This window comes from Pelodiscus sinensis, chromosome 16 (assembly GCF_049634645.1).
Source record: "Pelodiscus sinensis isolate JC-2024 chromosome 16, ASM4963464v1, whole genome shotgun sequence".
Taxonomy (NCBI): Eukaryota; Metazoa; Chordata; order Testudines; family Trionychidae; genus Pelodiscus; species Pelodiscus sinensis.
This window is the reverse complement of record NC_134726.1, coordinates 38,934,471-38,949,014: the sequence shown is the minus strand read 5'-3', so window position 1 is coordinate 38,949,014 and position 14,544 is coordinate 38,934,471. Positions and strand designations below refer to the sequence as shown.

General features: G+C 47.7%; 1 protein-coding gene across 9 annotated transcripts in view; it reads left to right on the top strand.

Moving 5' to 3' along the window:
• Window positions 1-5,292: 5,292 nt before the first annotated feature.
• The window catches only part of ARHGAP17 (Rho GTPase activating protein 17), an 83,737-nt gene continuing 74,485 nt past the window's right edge, over window positions 5,293-14,544 (top strand). For 4 of the 9 annotated variants that reach the window (XR_012896219.1, XM_075899872.1, XM_075899878.1 and 1 more), the window contains exon 1: window positions 5,294-5,493. Coding sequence is in view for 6 of the 9 variants with exons in the window: in XM_075899872.1 (XP_075755987.1) it covers window positions 5,441-5,493 (53 nt within the window). In the remaining 3 variants the exon portion in view is untranslated. Of the gene's footprint in view, window positions 5,494-14,544 lie in introns of all 9 variants that reach the window. The other 5 variants (XR_012896218.1, XM_075899877.1, XM_075899873.1 and 2 more) reach the window with 3 other exon arrangements.

Sequence of the window (14,544 nt, the reverse complement as noted above, 5' to 3'; positions counted from 1 at the left end):
ACCTGCAAGGCCGTCAATGGCCGTGACGTAATCATGCGGCACCCCGTGACATCATCATCGGGCGCCTCGGCCGGCGGCATCCTAGGCAACTGCCTAGTTTGCCTAGGCTCACGGGCCACCCCTGACGATATCTATGGCTACATCTAGACTGGCATGATTTTCTGTAAATGCTTTTAATGGAAAAGTTTTTCCGTTAAAAGCATTTGTGGAAAAGAGCGTCTAGATTGGCATGGACGCTTTTCCGCAAAAGCACTTTTTGCGGAAAAGCGTCCGTGCCAATCTAGACACGGTTTTGCGCAAGAAAGCCCCGATTGCCATTTTCGTGATCGGGGCTTTTTTGCACAAAACAATACCACATTGTCTACACTGGCCCTCTTGCGCAAAGAGGGCTTTTGCCCGAACAGGAGCAGCATAGTATTTCCGCAAGAACACAGACAATCTTACATGAGATCGTCAGTGTTCTTGCGGAAATTCAAGCGGCCAGTGTAGACAGCTGGCAAGTTTTTCCGCAAAAGCAGATGATTTTTTGGAAAAACTTGCCAGTCTAGACACAGCCTATGTGTTTGTGGATAGGTCTGGGTCTCCACACTGTGTCAACCCCCCCACCCCCAAAAAAATCTCATGACAAAATATGCAACATTAGCTACAAAATACAACTAAGATGACAGTGATGCAGGAAAAAAAGCCTGCAGGGAATTGCAGCGAAAAATGAACATTGGATAAAATAGCCTGCTGGCAGGATCAAAAAAAGATGAGAGCTTAAACTCCACAAGTTTTGCCGGCTCATACAACATTATTCAAGAGAGAAAGCTTTTCACTGACGGGGATCATGTGAAGAGATGCATGCTAAAAATTGGTCATGAATTATTTCATGAGTTTCACAACAAGGACAAAATCTTACAGAGAATTCAAGATGTGCCATTATCAATAAAACCAGTTAATGACAGAGCTGTGAAATTGGCCCATCAAATCAACAAGGAACAAATGCAAAATTTCAATACAGCAACTTATTTTTCATTTGCTTTGGACAAGACCATCAATAGATGTGATGTTAATTGGTTGTGTATTTTGGGATGATATATTAATGGAAATTCTGTGTACAAAGAAATTATTGAGATATTACCAATATTACCAGTGATGAACATTATAAACGAGAAAGAAATACAATTGGATAAGCTTGTGTCTGCGTGTACAGCCGGTGCACTTCGCATGGTCAGCAAATACAGGAGATTCCTTACTCTTTTGTCAGAACATCTGAATCGCCCACTTTAGAACTTTCATTGTATTGTGCAGCAAGAGGCACTTTGTGTGCAATCTTGTGGAATTGAACTCGGAAATGTAATGGGACTGGTCATTTGCATTGTCAATTGGATTCTTGCCCAAGCCCTGAATGACTGTCAAATTCAGTCACTGCTCAAGGAAATAGATTCCAAATACCCCAATCTATTAATGCACAATGCTCACTGGTTAATCATTAATGCAAAGTTTTGTCTCATTTTGCCACCTGCATTAAGGAGATTAAGTCATTTTTGGATATGAAGGGTGTCAAACACACTGAGCTTTCAGACAGTGACTGGTTGCTCAGGTTTTATTATCTCGTCAACGTTACCAGTAATTTGAATGAGTTGAACTTTAAACTAGAAGGGCAAGGAAATACAATCATGACTCTGCAATAGCTAGTGTTTGGATATGAGTCAAAATTGACTGTCTTCATCAAAGATATCGAGACGGGCAGATTGGCACATTTTGAAAGATTATGAATGTTTTGTGATTCGTATGAGAGAAAGAATCCAAATCACAGCCTTGATTTGCAGCAGCTTGCCAGCTTTGTTCTGAGCTCCTGATGGCATTCAAGACTTGTTTTGTTGACTTTTGCAAACACAGTGCTCTGTTTAAGTTTATGAGTTGTCCATATAAAGTGTCTGTTGAAGAACTAGATTTGATAGTCATTTCAGGCATCTCAATCAGAGATTTGGAAATGAAAATAGCAGATTCTGAGGAATTGGATATCTGGGTGGAAAAAAATCACCAAGCTGAATTGTGATTTAGAATGCCTTGCTCAACAACGTGCAGAATTGACAAAAATGAGCTGACACAAAGAAATTGGAGCACAATGATGATCTGATTCTACATACTTGGAAATAACTTCCTGTCACATACTACACCATGCAGAATGTCAGCTTGGCCTTACTTTCAATGCTTGGCTCCACTTATATGTGTGAGCATACTTTCTCTAGTTTGAATCACATCAAAAGTAATTTCTGTTCAATATTGACAGAAGACAGTCTGAATGTGTGCAAGAAGCTGAATTTGACCTGTTATGACATAAACTTCAAAGAAATGCGTGAAAAGATGCAGCAGCAGAAGTCCCATTAAATAAAGTCCTTGAGTACAATGTTTCTTTTATGCTATTATTAATCATCATGTAAATAATTAGTATTATTAAGTTGTATATTTTCAGTCATGCAAATTGGCATTTTTATACGGCTCTTTGACCACTTGTTCTGAATGTTGATGTAGTTTGGCACTTTGGCATGAAAAGATTGCCGACCCCTGCTTCAGGGAAACCACCAGCAGGAAAGTCCTGTCCCTGCAGGCTGAGGTTACCAGCATGCTGCAGCATAGACACAGTAACTTGTGGGTCTTTCAGACTGAATACTCTTTGGAGCAATATCTATCCTTTTCAATATGTCTGTAGCATATCTCGCACAGGGGAGTGTGACCTGGAAGGCCTACAGACACTACCACAATATACAAATTAAATAATAATGTTTAATAAATAGGACTGACCAGCTTCATCCTCCAGAAGCCAGCTCACAAGAGAGGAAAAATCAGTTTTCTCAAATTGTTTTCAATTTTGCAAACTTTTAGTCATCAGCATGGCCGGATACATTCCAGAGCTGATCCCACTAAAGCTTTTATGTTCCAGAATCCTTTTTACGGCATGGTTCTCACACAGTACACAAGTAGTTTCCACTGATTACGAGTGACTGTGCTGGGAATCTATCTGCATTGCACATCACTGGGATTTCTTTGTTTCCTGCAGGGGGATAATGCAGTCTCTAAGGGTGTGTCTAGACTACATGGCTCCGTCGATGGAACCATGTAGATGAGTTTACTAGACATAGCAAAATGAAGCAGCAATTTAAATAATCGCTGCTTCATTTACATCAAAATGGCTGCCATGCTGTGCCGATCAGCTGATTGTCGGCACAGCACGGTAGTCTAGACGGGTATCAGCCGACCCCAGAACCCTTTGTCGTCAGATCCTTTATGCCTCGTCAGATCCTTTATGCCTCGCTTCATTTTGCTATGTCTAGCAAGCTCATCTACACGGCTCCGTCAAGGGAGCCATGTAGTCTAGACACACCCTAAATTTAAAAAAAACTACCTACCTGTTCACAATTCACTTTATATTTGGGAAGCAAAAGTAAATAAGACACTAGGATGGGAATCAGGAGACTAGGTTCACTCCAGTATTGCTCCTGACCTGCAGGGTAACCTTGAGCAACCCACTTCCCACTCTTTCTCTTTGAGGTCCCCCCCCACCCTGACACCAGTTTTCCCAGGGATGGAGCAGACAGTGATATTAGGAAGGCAGGATAAGGGATGTCCTGAAGGTAGGGAGGTGGGATGAGATCTGGAGTGGCCTAGTGGACAGGGCACTCGCTTTTGTGTTTCTTTGTTAGATTTTCTAAACCCTTCAGGGACTCTCTTACTAAAATAACCAGTAGAATGGTGCCCTGGTCTCAGGTGGTGCCTCTAAACACTACTATAACACTAATAATAATACTAATGTCACCTAAGAGAACACTGGTTTTGTGGCTAAACGACAGGATGGCTTGGAGAACAAGCAGTATTTATGGGTATATTTCTGGTTGTGGGTCTTGCTGTCTGCCCTGATCTGTAAAGTGGAGATATTCACTTGCTTCATAGGATTTCATCAATGTCTGTTGAACACCTGAAATGTTTTTGAGAGCCATAGAGGAATACTGCTGTAAAAGCAGGTTATTACAACAGATTTCTATTTACTTTTCTATTTTTTAATACAGATTCTTACCAAAAGATGACACAGGAAAGGAACCCACTATGCAGTAAGTTGTGATATTGATGTTTCATAGTAGCTCGCAGGCTTCCCTCTGAGTCAGTACTAAAGCGAATGCATTTGGTTTGTTAAAGCAAATACTGAAGAGAGTGGTGCAAAATTAGGGGGTAAAATAAGCTGGTAAATACTTGTTTAAAGTATAATAAAGATTGTACTTCTGGCAGATCTTGAGCCCTAGTGTCCTGGGCAAACTCCAACAGAGATGAGTAATCACGTTTGGCCTCACTGAATTCTACCTAGGCATAGGACACAATCACTTTCTGCCATAAGCATTACTGCACCCTGCTAAAAGCTACTACTTAACCTTGCCAACAGTCCCTTAGTACATGGAATGTCCATTATTTTTTTGTGATTGCTGCAAAAAGCAGCAAACAATGCCCTTGTTATGAAGAACATAAGAATGGCTATTCTGGATCAGAATAAAGGTCCATCTTGCCCAGTGTTCCCTGTAAGCTGAGCGGTTGGGAGGCCACCGAGGATTCAAATGCTGTCCAGCTGATTAGCAGAGCACCCACGCCGGCTTCATGGGTTGTGCACATGCACACGTGCCTCAGTGCACATAAAATGTATTCCGCACATGAAAGGAGGGAGTCGGGAGGGAACATTGCTGTCCCAGGGCCCTGCCTTCCCACAGCGGCTAATCCCGTGGTTCTCGACTCGTTTCAGTCCACGGACCACCAGGCCAATCCAAACATTCCCGTGGGCGACCTCCGGCCCCGGAGCACCGGACGAACGACGCGGCAACCGCCCCGCACCAGGCGCCGCAGACGGACGCTCGGCGACACGAGGCGGCTGCATCCGCGGGACGCTCCCGCCCCAGCGCCCCGGGGCCCAGCCTGGGGACCACAGAGCGCCCCACTGACCCCTCCCAGGAAGGGGAGCTGGAGCCATTCCTGGGGGCAGGCCCCATGGCGGGGGGGGGAGTGGCCCCCCCCCCCCCCCGTCTGTCAGGGGCTGGGACTAGGCCACAGGGGAGGGGTCACGTGAGGATTCCCTCTGGGGCACGTGGCGTTAGCTGCGCCCCTCCCCCATCACTGCCCAGCCCGCAGACCCCACCACGTGACCTCCCGCCAGTTCCGCGTCTCAGAGCCCGGATGTTGTTGTCCCCCCCCCCCCACTCGCCGCAAGCGAGCCTCTCCCGTGACGCGAGCACCCACGTGACCCGCGCCAGCCGGGGAAGGCGGAGCCGGAAGTGGCGGTGACTTCCGGCGGGGGGGGAGGCCGGCTGGGGTGCGAGCTGAGCGCGGCGCTCCGGGCTCGCGCTGCCGCTGGAGCAGGGAGGCGCCGGGCGCGGCCGCAGCGGGTCCCCCGGAGGCGGAGACCGGAGCCGCCGCCATGAAGAAGCAGTTCAACCGCATGCGGCTGCTGGCCAACCAGACCGTGGGCAGGTACGAGCCGCGGGGGGGTCCGCCCCCTGCCCCGCGAGGTGAGGGGGGGGGCTGGCGGGGTCCGCCCCCTGCCCCGTGAGGTGAGGGGGGGGGCTGGCGGGGTCCGCCCCCTGCCCCGTGAGGTGAGGGGGGGGGCTGGCGGGGTCCGCCCCCTGCCCCGCGAGGTGAGGGGGGGGGGGGCTGGCGGGGTCCGCCCCCTGCCCCGCGAGGTGAGGGGGGGGGGGCTGGCGGGGTCCGCCCCCTGCCCCGCGAGGTGAGGGGGGGGGGGCTGGCGGGGTCCGCCCCCTGCCCCGCGAGGTGAGGGGGGGGGGGGCTGGCGGGGTCCGCCCCCTGCCCCGCGAGGTGAGGGGGGGGGGGCTGGCGGGGTCCGCCCCCCGCCCCGCGAGGTGAGGGGGGGGGCTGGCGGGGTCCGCCCCCCGCCCCGCGAGGTGAGGGGGGGGGCTGGCGGGGTCCGCCCCCCGCCCCGCGAGGTGAGGGGGGGGGCTGGCGGGGTCCGCCCCCCGCCCCGCGAGGTGAGGGGGGGGCTGGCGGGGTCCGCCCCCTGCCCCGCGAGGTGAGGGGGGGGGGCGGCTGTTAGAACTTGGCCTGGTGAAATGTATGGAAGAGGACAGATCCACAAAGCAACTACACCAGACAGCTCCCCTCCACTTCATGGACAGGCTGTGTCTGTTTCCTTGTAAGGACAGTGTTTTGTGAGGTTGCACTACTCTAGTAACTTCAGGAACTTCGTTTCTTCTGGCCACCACTTAAGACTTTTATCTGCTGCTTTCCAAATCAATAAAGATTGACTCTCTCTAGTCTGGAGATCCTCGGGATCTGACCAGTGCTGAGCCAGAGGATTTGCTGAACCATGGGAGGCCAGTATAGTCCGGCAGCATTACCGACCCTTCCACTGCTTGATAGGGTCTTAGAAGACGTTTAGGGGTAAATTAGAGCTAAAGAACAGTACCGAACGCCAAGTTTGGGGGCTGTAAAAAACTTTGAGACTTACTTTAGGAAACTTGGCCAAAGCTGTGATAAATGGCCACCCAGCTAACTAAAATCATGCTGGACCATGGATGTTGCTGGACTAGAGAGAGTCAATCTGTCTACCATTATCCTCCTATGTCAATACAGAAAGTGGCTTTGGAAATGCTACTTCATGAAATTAGGCATGTAAAAATCCTGATATTTATGTTACTCTGTATCATGTTATCGAGGACTTTCACATATAGAGTGTCACTTCAGGGATTTGTGCGATTGTTTATATTTGTTAGCCAAAGCAGAAAAATGTGCAGAAGATCAAATATTTCCTTCATGTAATTAAATGTTGACATCTCTAGTGTGTTGTGAGTTTAAAACTTGTGTAAAATGTTGCTTCTCATATGTGTTTGGCCTATCAATATATTGCTTTTCAGTAATATAATTTGAACAAGAAAGCAAAAACTTTTAATCTGTTGAAGGTATGTTATACTGATGCAAAAAGGCAAGGACTGTTTTACCACTTGGATTGGCTGTAACTGTGGCAGTACAGTTCTTTGATTTGTAAGTTGGGCTACACAAAGTTCCTACAAAATGATTTGCATTGTACACTTCCTGTTCATATTTTAACTTTCTCACTTCCATTTCCTATAATTTTGCTAAATTTTATTTATAATCTCTCTGTAGTAATTCTAAGATTGATATTTTTCAGCAAAACTCAGATTGCATAAATAAGGGGTAGTCTTTGGCAGAGAAGTCAGGCCTTTGTAGCAACCAAAGTGCCACTAACTTAGGCTATGTCTACACTGGCGGGTTGTTGCACCTAAAGTATGCACATGAGGCTAAGCGTGGAATATCACCAAGCCTCATTTGCATACCTAATGAGCCGCCATTTTGCGGAAGAGGCTCTTGCTCTAGAAGGAGCTGTCTACGCTGCCCCTTCTTGCACAAGAAAAACCCTCTTGTGCAATGCCATTATTCCTGAAAATAATCAGCATAGGGGCATTGTGCAAGAGGGTTTTTCTTGCGCAAGAAGGGGCAGTGTAGACAGCTCCTTCTAGCGTAAGAGCCTCTTCCGCAAAATGGCGGTTCATTGGGTATACAAATGAGGCTCAGCGATATTCCATACTTAGCCTCATTTGCATACTTTTGGCGTAACAACCCGTCAGTGTAGACATAGCTTTAGAGTTTTGTTTTGTTGTCTCAGATCTTTTGGAAGGTCTTGGGCCTAGTTGCTGCTTATTGTAAAGCAATATTCATGTACTTAAGCATAATTTGGTGTCATCTGTACATACTGAAATGTGATTTAGGGTTCTTCTAAAATATATTTGTAGTGTTTAGAGTAAATTATGTCTTGTTTGAATTGTGGGGGGGGTTTGGAGCTAAAAGTTTGGTCTGGAATAAGGTTCAACTTTTGTTTGCACTCTCAGTAACCTGTAAGAGATGTGTGCTCTCTTGGCAATCCACTTCTACATGAAACAAATAAGAAATGTCAACTAATGATGGCTTGAGGGGGAGACAGTGATAGCTGGTACTTATCTCAAGATTTTGTTTTAATAAATTATTTCAAACCCCTTCCATGCTCTTGCTTTCCTGCCCCAATCTTCATCTTACATCTCATCTTAAGGTATTTGCTCTTTGGGGGTAGACATCATATCTAGTGTTTGTACAGTTAATAGAAAAATGTAGGCATGTAAAATCAGTTACATGTTATCTTTAACCAGTTAACCGCTTGGGTGGGAGGGAAGTTGCTCTGGCCAGGCTGGAGCTGCCTCCTCTCCCACAAGAGGCTGGCTGGACAGGAGTGCCCTCGCCCACAGTGTTGCAGGTGGCCAGTGAACCAGCCACATCCCTAGAACAGTGGTTCTCAAAGCTTTTGGCCCATGGACCGCCTCGCTCAACGTAAGCCTTTCCGCAGACCATCCATTGCTAATGGAAACTCACCGTCAGTTTCATAATTATGCCTGAGCCATTTCACTAGTGCTGCAGCTGGGGAGAATGGTTTAATTTCAATTATTCAACAAATGAAGCATTTTAACTTCCTCATGTTAGTTTAATATTTTAACTTTATTTAAAATGAAGTTTGATAATGTTCAACACACAAGGTTTCAATGTTTCCTTTTTATGGCGGGTATAGGGAATGTTTTTTGTCGGGCCGCTGACCCACAGAAAAATCAGTTGGGGACCACACAAGTGAGAAGCAAAATAACTGCTCCAAAAACCTCCAACTGTCACTGATGTGGTCCCCAACTGAGACACTTCACTCCTCTAATGCTCCAGCCCCCTAGGGCGAAGGGAAGGGACAGGGAGGACTGAGGTTCAGGGCTTTCTGTAGGCCAGATTTACTTTTCTGGGGTTCCAGAGTTAGTGGATTTTATGGATCCCCTTAGGCTCAGGGGTGGTGATAGAAATGAGGAGTACAGTGTGAGGGTCAGGACTGATAGTGAGTGGGATAAGGCTGGGAATGCAGGAAGAGTATGAGAAGGGGGACAGGTTGCGAGGTCTGGGTGGGAGGTAGGGTGCAGGAGCAGGCTGGGGGTAGGGTGTCTGGCCAGGAGGGTGAGTGCAATAGGTGGTTTGGGGTAGGGTGTTTGGCCAGGGCAGGGAAATGGGGACAGGGAGTGTCTGAGGATAAACCTGGGTGGGGGTAGAGTGGCTGAGGCGGTTCAGCGAGATGGGGGGGCAGGGTGCCCCTTGGAAAAGGGCCGGGGTCAAGGGGATGTCAGGGAAATGGGGGGCGGGGAGGCTGTGCATGGTGCAGTGTGGCGGGGGTGGGAAGGTGGGTGACACCAGGGTTTCAAGCCCTGCTGGGGGTGAGGTCCCAGGGGGGTTTTGGTCAGTGATGCCTTTGGGGGGCAGGCATTAAGGCGGCTCAGCCCCTCCCCCCAGACCAAGTCCTTGCAAGTGCAAAGCCCTAAAGGGCCCCAAGTCCCCACCTGCGTCCCCCAAGTGTGGGCTTCTCAGCCCCAGCACCGCCTCCTCCCACCGCCACTGGGCATGGCATAGCTGTGCCCTGTGCAGTCCAGCCTACTGCCAGCCCCGCGGGAGCAACCGAGGGGTGTGCCACTATTACCGTGGTGACCGCGAGATGGGCAGGGCCTAGGTGAGGCGGACGCCCAGCAGTGGGTGGGACTTTCCCATGGAGGAAGGTGTGGTGACGTTCCTCTACTTGTAGCTCCACAGCCCGCACAAAGGGTTGGGGTAGTGAGCTTGCTTTCTTCACTTCCCCACCACCATGGCAACCGTGAGGCTTCAGCGGCAGCGTGGGCTCCCCACTGTGTGGGGAAAGTGGGGGGAGAGATTGAGCTTGAGCTGAGGACCGCACTTTGAGAACCGCTGCCCTAGAACTATGAGTTTGATCTTAAGTGGAGCTTCTTGGAACATGTATGGAAGTATTTACAGCTAAGAAATGCCATATGCAGCTGAAAAAAATGAATAGCAAGAGTGCATGAAATCCTAACTATATGTAGCAATGTGTACAATAGAAGTTTCACCTTGAAGGTGATCTTTGACTAGTGCAGAAGAAATATGCCTTTATTGCTAGAGTCCGGCGGACACTGTAGCTATCAAAGTTGTTTCATTGCTGGTATTCTCAGGGAGTGGTAACCATATAAGCATGATTATCAAGCACATTCCTCTGCCAGGCAGCCGGTTGCTGTGCTAATACTCTGGGCCTGGAATAGTGGAGTCACTGGCTTCATTAAAATGTAAACAAATGTACAGAATAACTTTCAACTTTTCCTATGAGAAACTAAATGAAAGTTATGAAAATTAACATGTCATGAAACCCAGAGGTGATCAAGATATTTCTTAACTTTTAATTCTCTTTATCATAATTCTTTATACTCTTTAAATGGAAACATTTCATTATCAGTTTTTTGCTCATTCATACTGGCTTGTCCTATTGTAAGTTTCTTGTGAGTGCAGGATTGCAAGCATGGACTCTTTCCAAAGAGCATTAAGCCACTTACTTTGCAAATGGTATAAAGAATTAAATGGAAGAGTGGACATTGAGAAGGAAAACTTACTTCAGACTTTGGAGAGTGCACCTTGGTGGTTGTCCATTGTGGTTATATACCTTTTAACCAGAGATCTTGAGACCAGACTGAATAAACTACAGTTCAGGTTTAGATTATATCTGAGCCATAGTCTTGGAGTTGACTAAGTGGTGTGTTTAGCACTGGTATGCTGGCCAAATATAAACATGCATGTTTTGCTGATTTAGCAATTTAGGGAGTTGCAAGGTAATGTCCAGGGAAAACTTTTGTTTACTTAAAACTCATGGTTATTGCTCTTTAAGTCCATATTTAAAAGGAATGACTGAAAATAACCAAGAGAACAGCTGCTTATTTCTGCAGAATCTGTATGCCAGTTAAGGATGTACAGTCCTGTTTAAACGGTTGTTAGGTTTAACTGGTTAATCCATTAAGCGGGATGCTGGAGCAGCCCCCAATTAGGGATGTTAAACTGGGTTATCTAACTAATCGTGCAATCGATACAAATTGTGTTGACTACACAGTTAGTCAATAGGACGGCTCTGCAGAGCTGCAGCAGGAGTAGCTCCAGGAGCTCGCTCTAGCTGGGACTGAACAGTCCTGGCTCGTGCTGGCTCCAGGAGTCACCTCTGCTGCAGCTCTGTACTTGAAATGTAGTAAGAGCAGCCGGGCTGTTTAAAATTAAACATCTAAAATGCAGAGGTGCAGCATCCTGGACCAGTGTGAGCCAGGACTGCTCAGTCCCGGCTCTCTCTGCAGCAGCCCCTGTATGCTACAAAGAGAGGCTGCTCCGGCAATAGCCCCTTCGGGGCAGCCACAGAGGGCCACAGACAGTGGCAGCTGCCGGAGCAGCCCTTGCGTGCAGCCAGCCCAGGCCACTGCAAACAGGGACTGCTTGATGGCAGCAGCCTTTGTCCGCAGGGAGGCCCAGCCTTGCCTATACCTCATGCCCCACACCCACCGCTGCCTCTGATACAGGCAGTGGGGGGAGGGCAGGCGGCACCATGGGGCCATTGCTGGAGGAACTGGCTTTTTAAGCCAGCTCCCTCCAACACCGGCTCCTGTTTTTCTCCCTCCCCCGTGCTACCTCTCATAGAGGCAGCAAGGGGTGGGGGAAGTGAGTAGTTGATGATATGCCAGTCAACTACTCACTAACATCCCTACTCCCAACCATGGGGCTGCTGACTCACGGCCTGCGGCACGATGGGGCTGGAGCAGGCCTCCAACTGTGGCAGGCTATAGGTGGGTGGTTGCTCCTAAACGCCGGTTGACTGTTAGCCAGTAAGCATCACGCAGTAATGGTGATGATTACCAGGTAACCAGTTACCCATTCATACCCCAATGATATTATCAGTCATTAGGTGGAAGCAAGAACTCACTTTTTTGCTATGTCTGAACATACTTCAATAATAGACATTGCCTTTATACCACGTTTAGCATAGCATGTGAGATCAGTGTGCTGTTATGTAGTTGCCCTGTCCAGTAGGGATGTTAGAGTGTAGTCATAGACACGATTAACTGATAAGCCTGGGTTTATCCTTTAATCATAAGGACTACATGTATCTCCTCTCTTGCTGCCTCTGTATCAGAGGCAGCAAGGGGGAGACAGGAGGTGGTGTCTGTCGGTGTTCTGTGGAGCTTACCTCCCCACCTACAGCAGCTGCTTCTAGAGAGGCAGCAGTGTGGAGGGTGAGGGGGTCTGGCTCTGCGAGGCCTCCTCTCTCTCTCCCCCGCCCCCTCCCACAGAGGCAGCAGCACAGGGGGGCAGGAGGGAGCCAGTGCTCAGAGGGAGCCTGCCATCTGCTTCCCCCTCCCCCATCTGGATAGGCAGCAGTGCAGAGAGTGAGGGGATCAGGCAGGGGTGGGGGAAGGGAGAGCTGGCTTTGATTGCCCAGCTGATTGCCCTCCTCCCTACCTGCCTCTGATTCAGAGGCAGCGGAGGTGGGGAGGAAGACCGGAGTCCATGCTCATCAGGAGCTGGCTTTAAAGCCAGCTCCCTGCAAGCACTGGCTCCTGCCTCTGCCTCCCCACAGCGTGCAAGTGTGTGTCCACTGAACATTTCAGTGGCTACACATTTGTACAAAGAAATGCATTTTAACATCCCTACCTTCCAGTAATAGGGAAAGTCATTTGTGTGGCTTGCAGTATGCATTCAAGACTTCTGAAGCATGTTGCCCACTTCAGCTCCCTTCTAGGGAAATGAAACCAATCACACTCCATTAACTCCAACGTGCAGTGATAATAATAGCCTTGTATCACAGTTCTTGATTTAAATTACATTTACTTAAAGGAATGACATTCAGCACCGATGTTAAATGTTTGCATACTCAAGTTTGTAATAACGATACAGAATATGGTGAAGTGGAAACACTTCCACCCCCCACCCATCATGTTGGAATGCCTATCAGCTCCCCTGGCTTGGTTTTTCTTTGAATCTTGAGTATCCCTCTGGGTTAATTCTGGATTGGGGGAGGGGTAAAATGTGTTGGTTCCTCCCAAATCCATCCACTTCTGAATCCAAAATGAATGGTTATCCAGTAGAGTAGATAGAAGTAGATATTCAAATTCTTCATAATATAAAACTTGCTTTTTTTGGACAGCTGTGAATTAAGTTACACTGCTGATATTTAAACTAGATTTGAGTTGATGCCTTTTGAAATTAATCAAGCAATTCAATTCACACCATAAAGCTATTTTTCAGGCTCTTTGTGCACTCTGTCAGACATTATTGCATCAATTGGTGTGGAAAAAAACATGACTTGAATGTTTCTTCACAATTACAGCATTTGAGATGAGAAAAATTGAGGCTTGACACTGCACCTTCTCACTATGCTATAGGAAACAACTTTAAAAACATATTAAAAATGTTAATTTTTTCCCTCAAGCCATCATTTAATGGTGACAGCTGACACCCCAACAAAAAGGCCATCTGATGAAAAGATGAGAAAGGATGGATAGCAATAACTTCCTCTTCTGCAGGTGTTCTTACACTCTTAAAAATAACATTTGGTGGTTTGTATGTACAACTTCCCCTTACCTTGCAGAGCATCTGAGAATCTTCTGTTTTTCAGTGGAATCCTCTGTTCTTGTAAGAAAAATGTCTACTTTTACCTGGTTAGGGTTAATGGTCTTTTCTTCAAAGATAGCTATGACAATTGACCTTTTCATGGGTATGAAAGATACAGGCCTTCACTTCAGTCAACATGGTGGTATGTATTCCTTGCCTAAAACTACCATCCTTCTTTGTGTTGGAAACTCGTGTTTTTATCTACAACTTTTGGCACATCTATACTAGGGATGTAAAATCCCAGTTGATCAGTTAACCAGTTAAACCATAGGTTAACTGGTTAACTGATTAAGCGGGCTGCGCTGCCAGCTCTCCCACTTGGTGAAGCCAGCAGCTGCAAACTGGGGGGGCAGCTTCTTCTCCTTGCCCTGCCTGTGTGGAGCTCAAAGAAAATAATTAAGGGTGAGAGTTGGATTAAAAAAAGGATTTCAAAACCATTCGCTTCCCTTATTTAGATGTTGTGCAGTATTTATCCTTTGGATTTCACTGGGGGATGGTGTTAGGTTCCCCACTTCCTTTTGATACTCTAACAACCATTTATCTCTGGTGTAGAGCTTTCTTTTACCTGGCGACTTACTGCATGTAATGCAGTCCGGGAAACACACAACTCTGCATTAGATGGACAGAATTTGAAGAGCCAGGATTAGTTTGTAAAACAAAATATCAATACCTAGCATTTAACCAGTTAACTGACTAAAGCGGGATCTGGGCTCGAGACCTGTCCAGCCCGGGTGTACCAGCCCTGTGCTGGGCCCGGGCCTCCCACTGGCTCCCAGTTCCCACCCCCTGCCGGAGCTGCCCCCACTTGCAGGGCACCTGGACTCTGTACCGACAGAAGCTGGTCTGGATGCGGGAGCATCCCTTATCTGTGGCAGGCTCCATGCAGGGCTGGAGCAGCCTCTTACCCGCGGCAAGCAGGGAACTGCTCCAGCCCCACCATGGGTTATCGGTTAACTGGAACCGGTAAGCATTCCTTGTTTAAGGTGACACTGGGTAACTACCTAACCTTTCACATCCCTATGCATCATG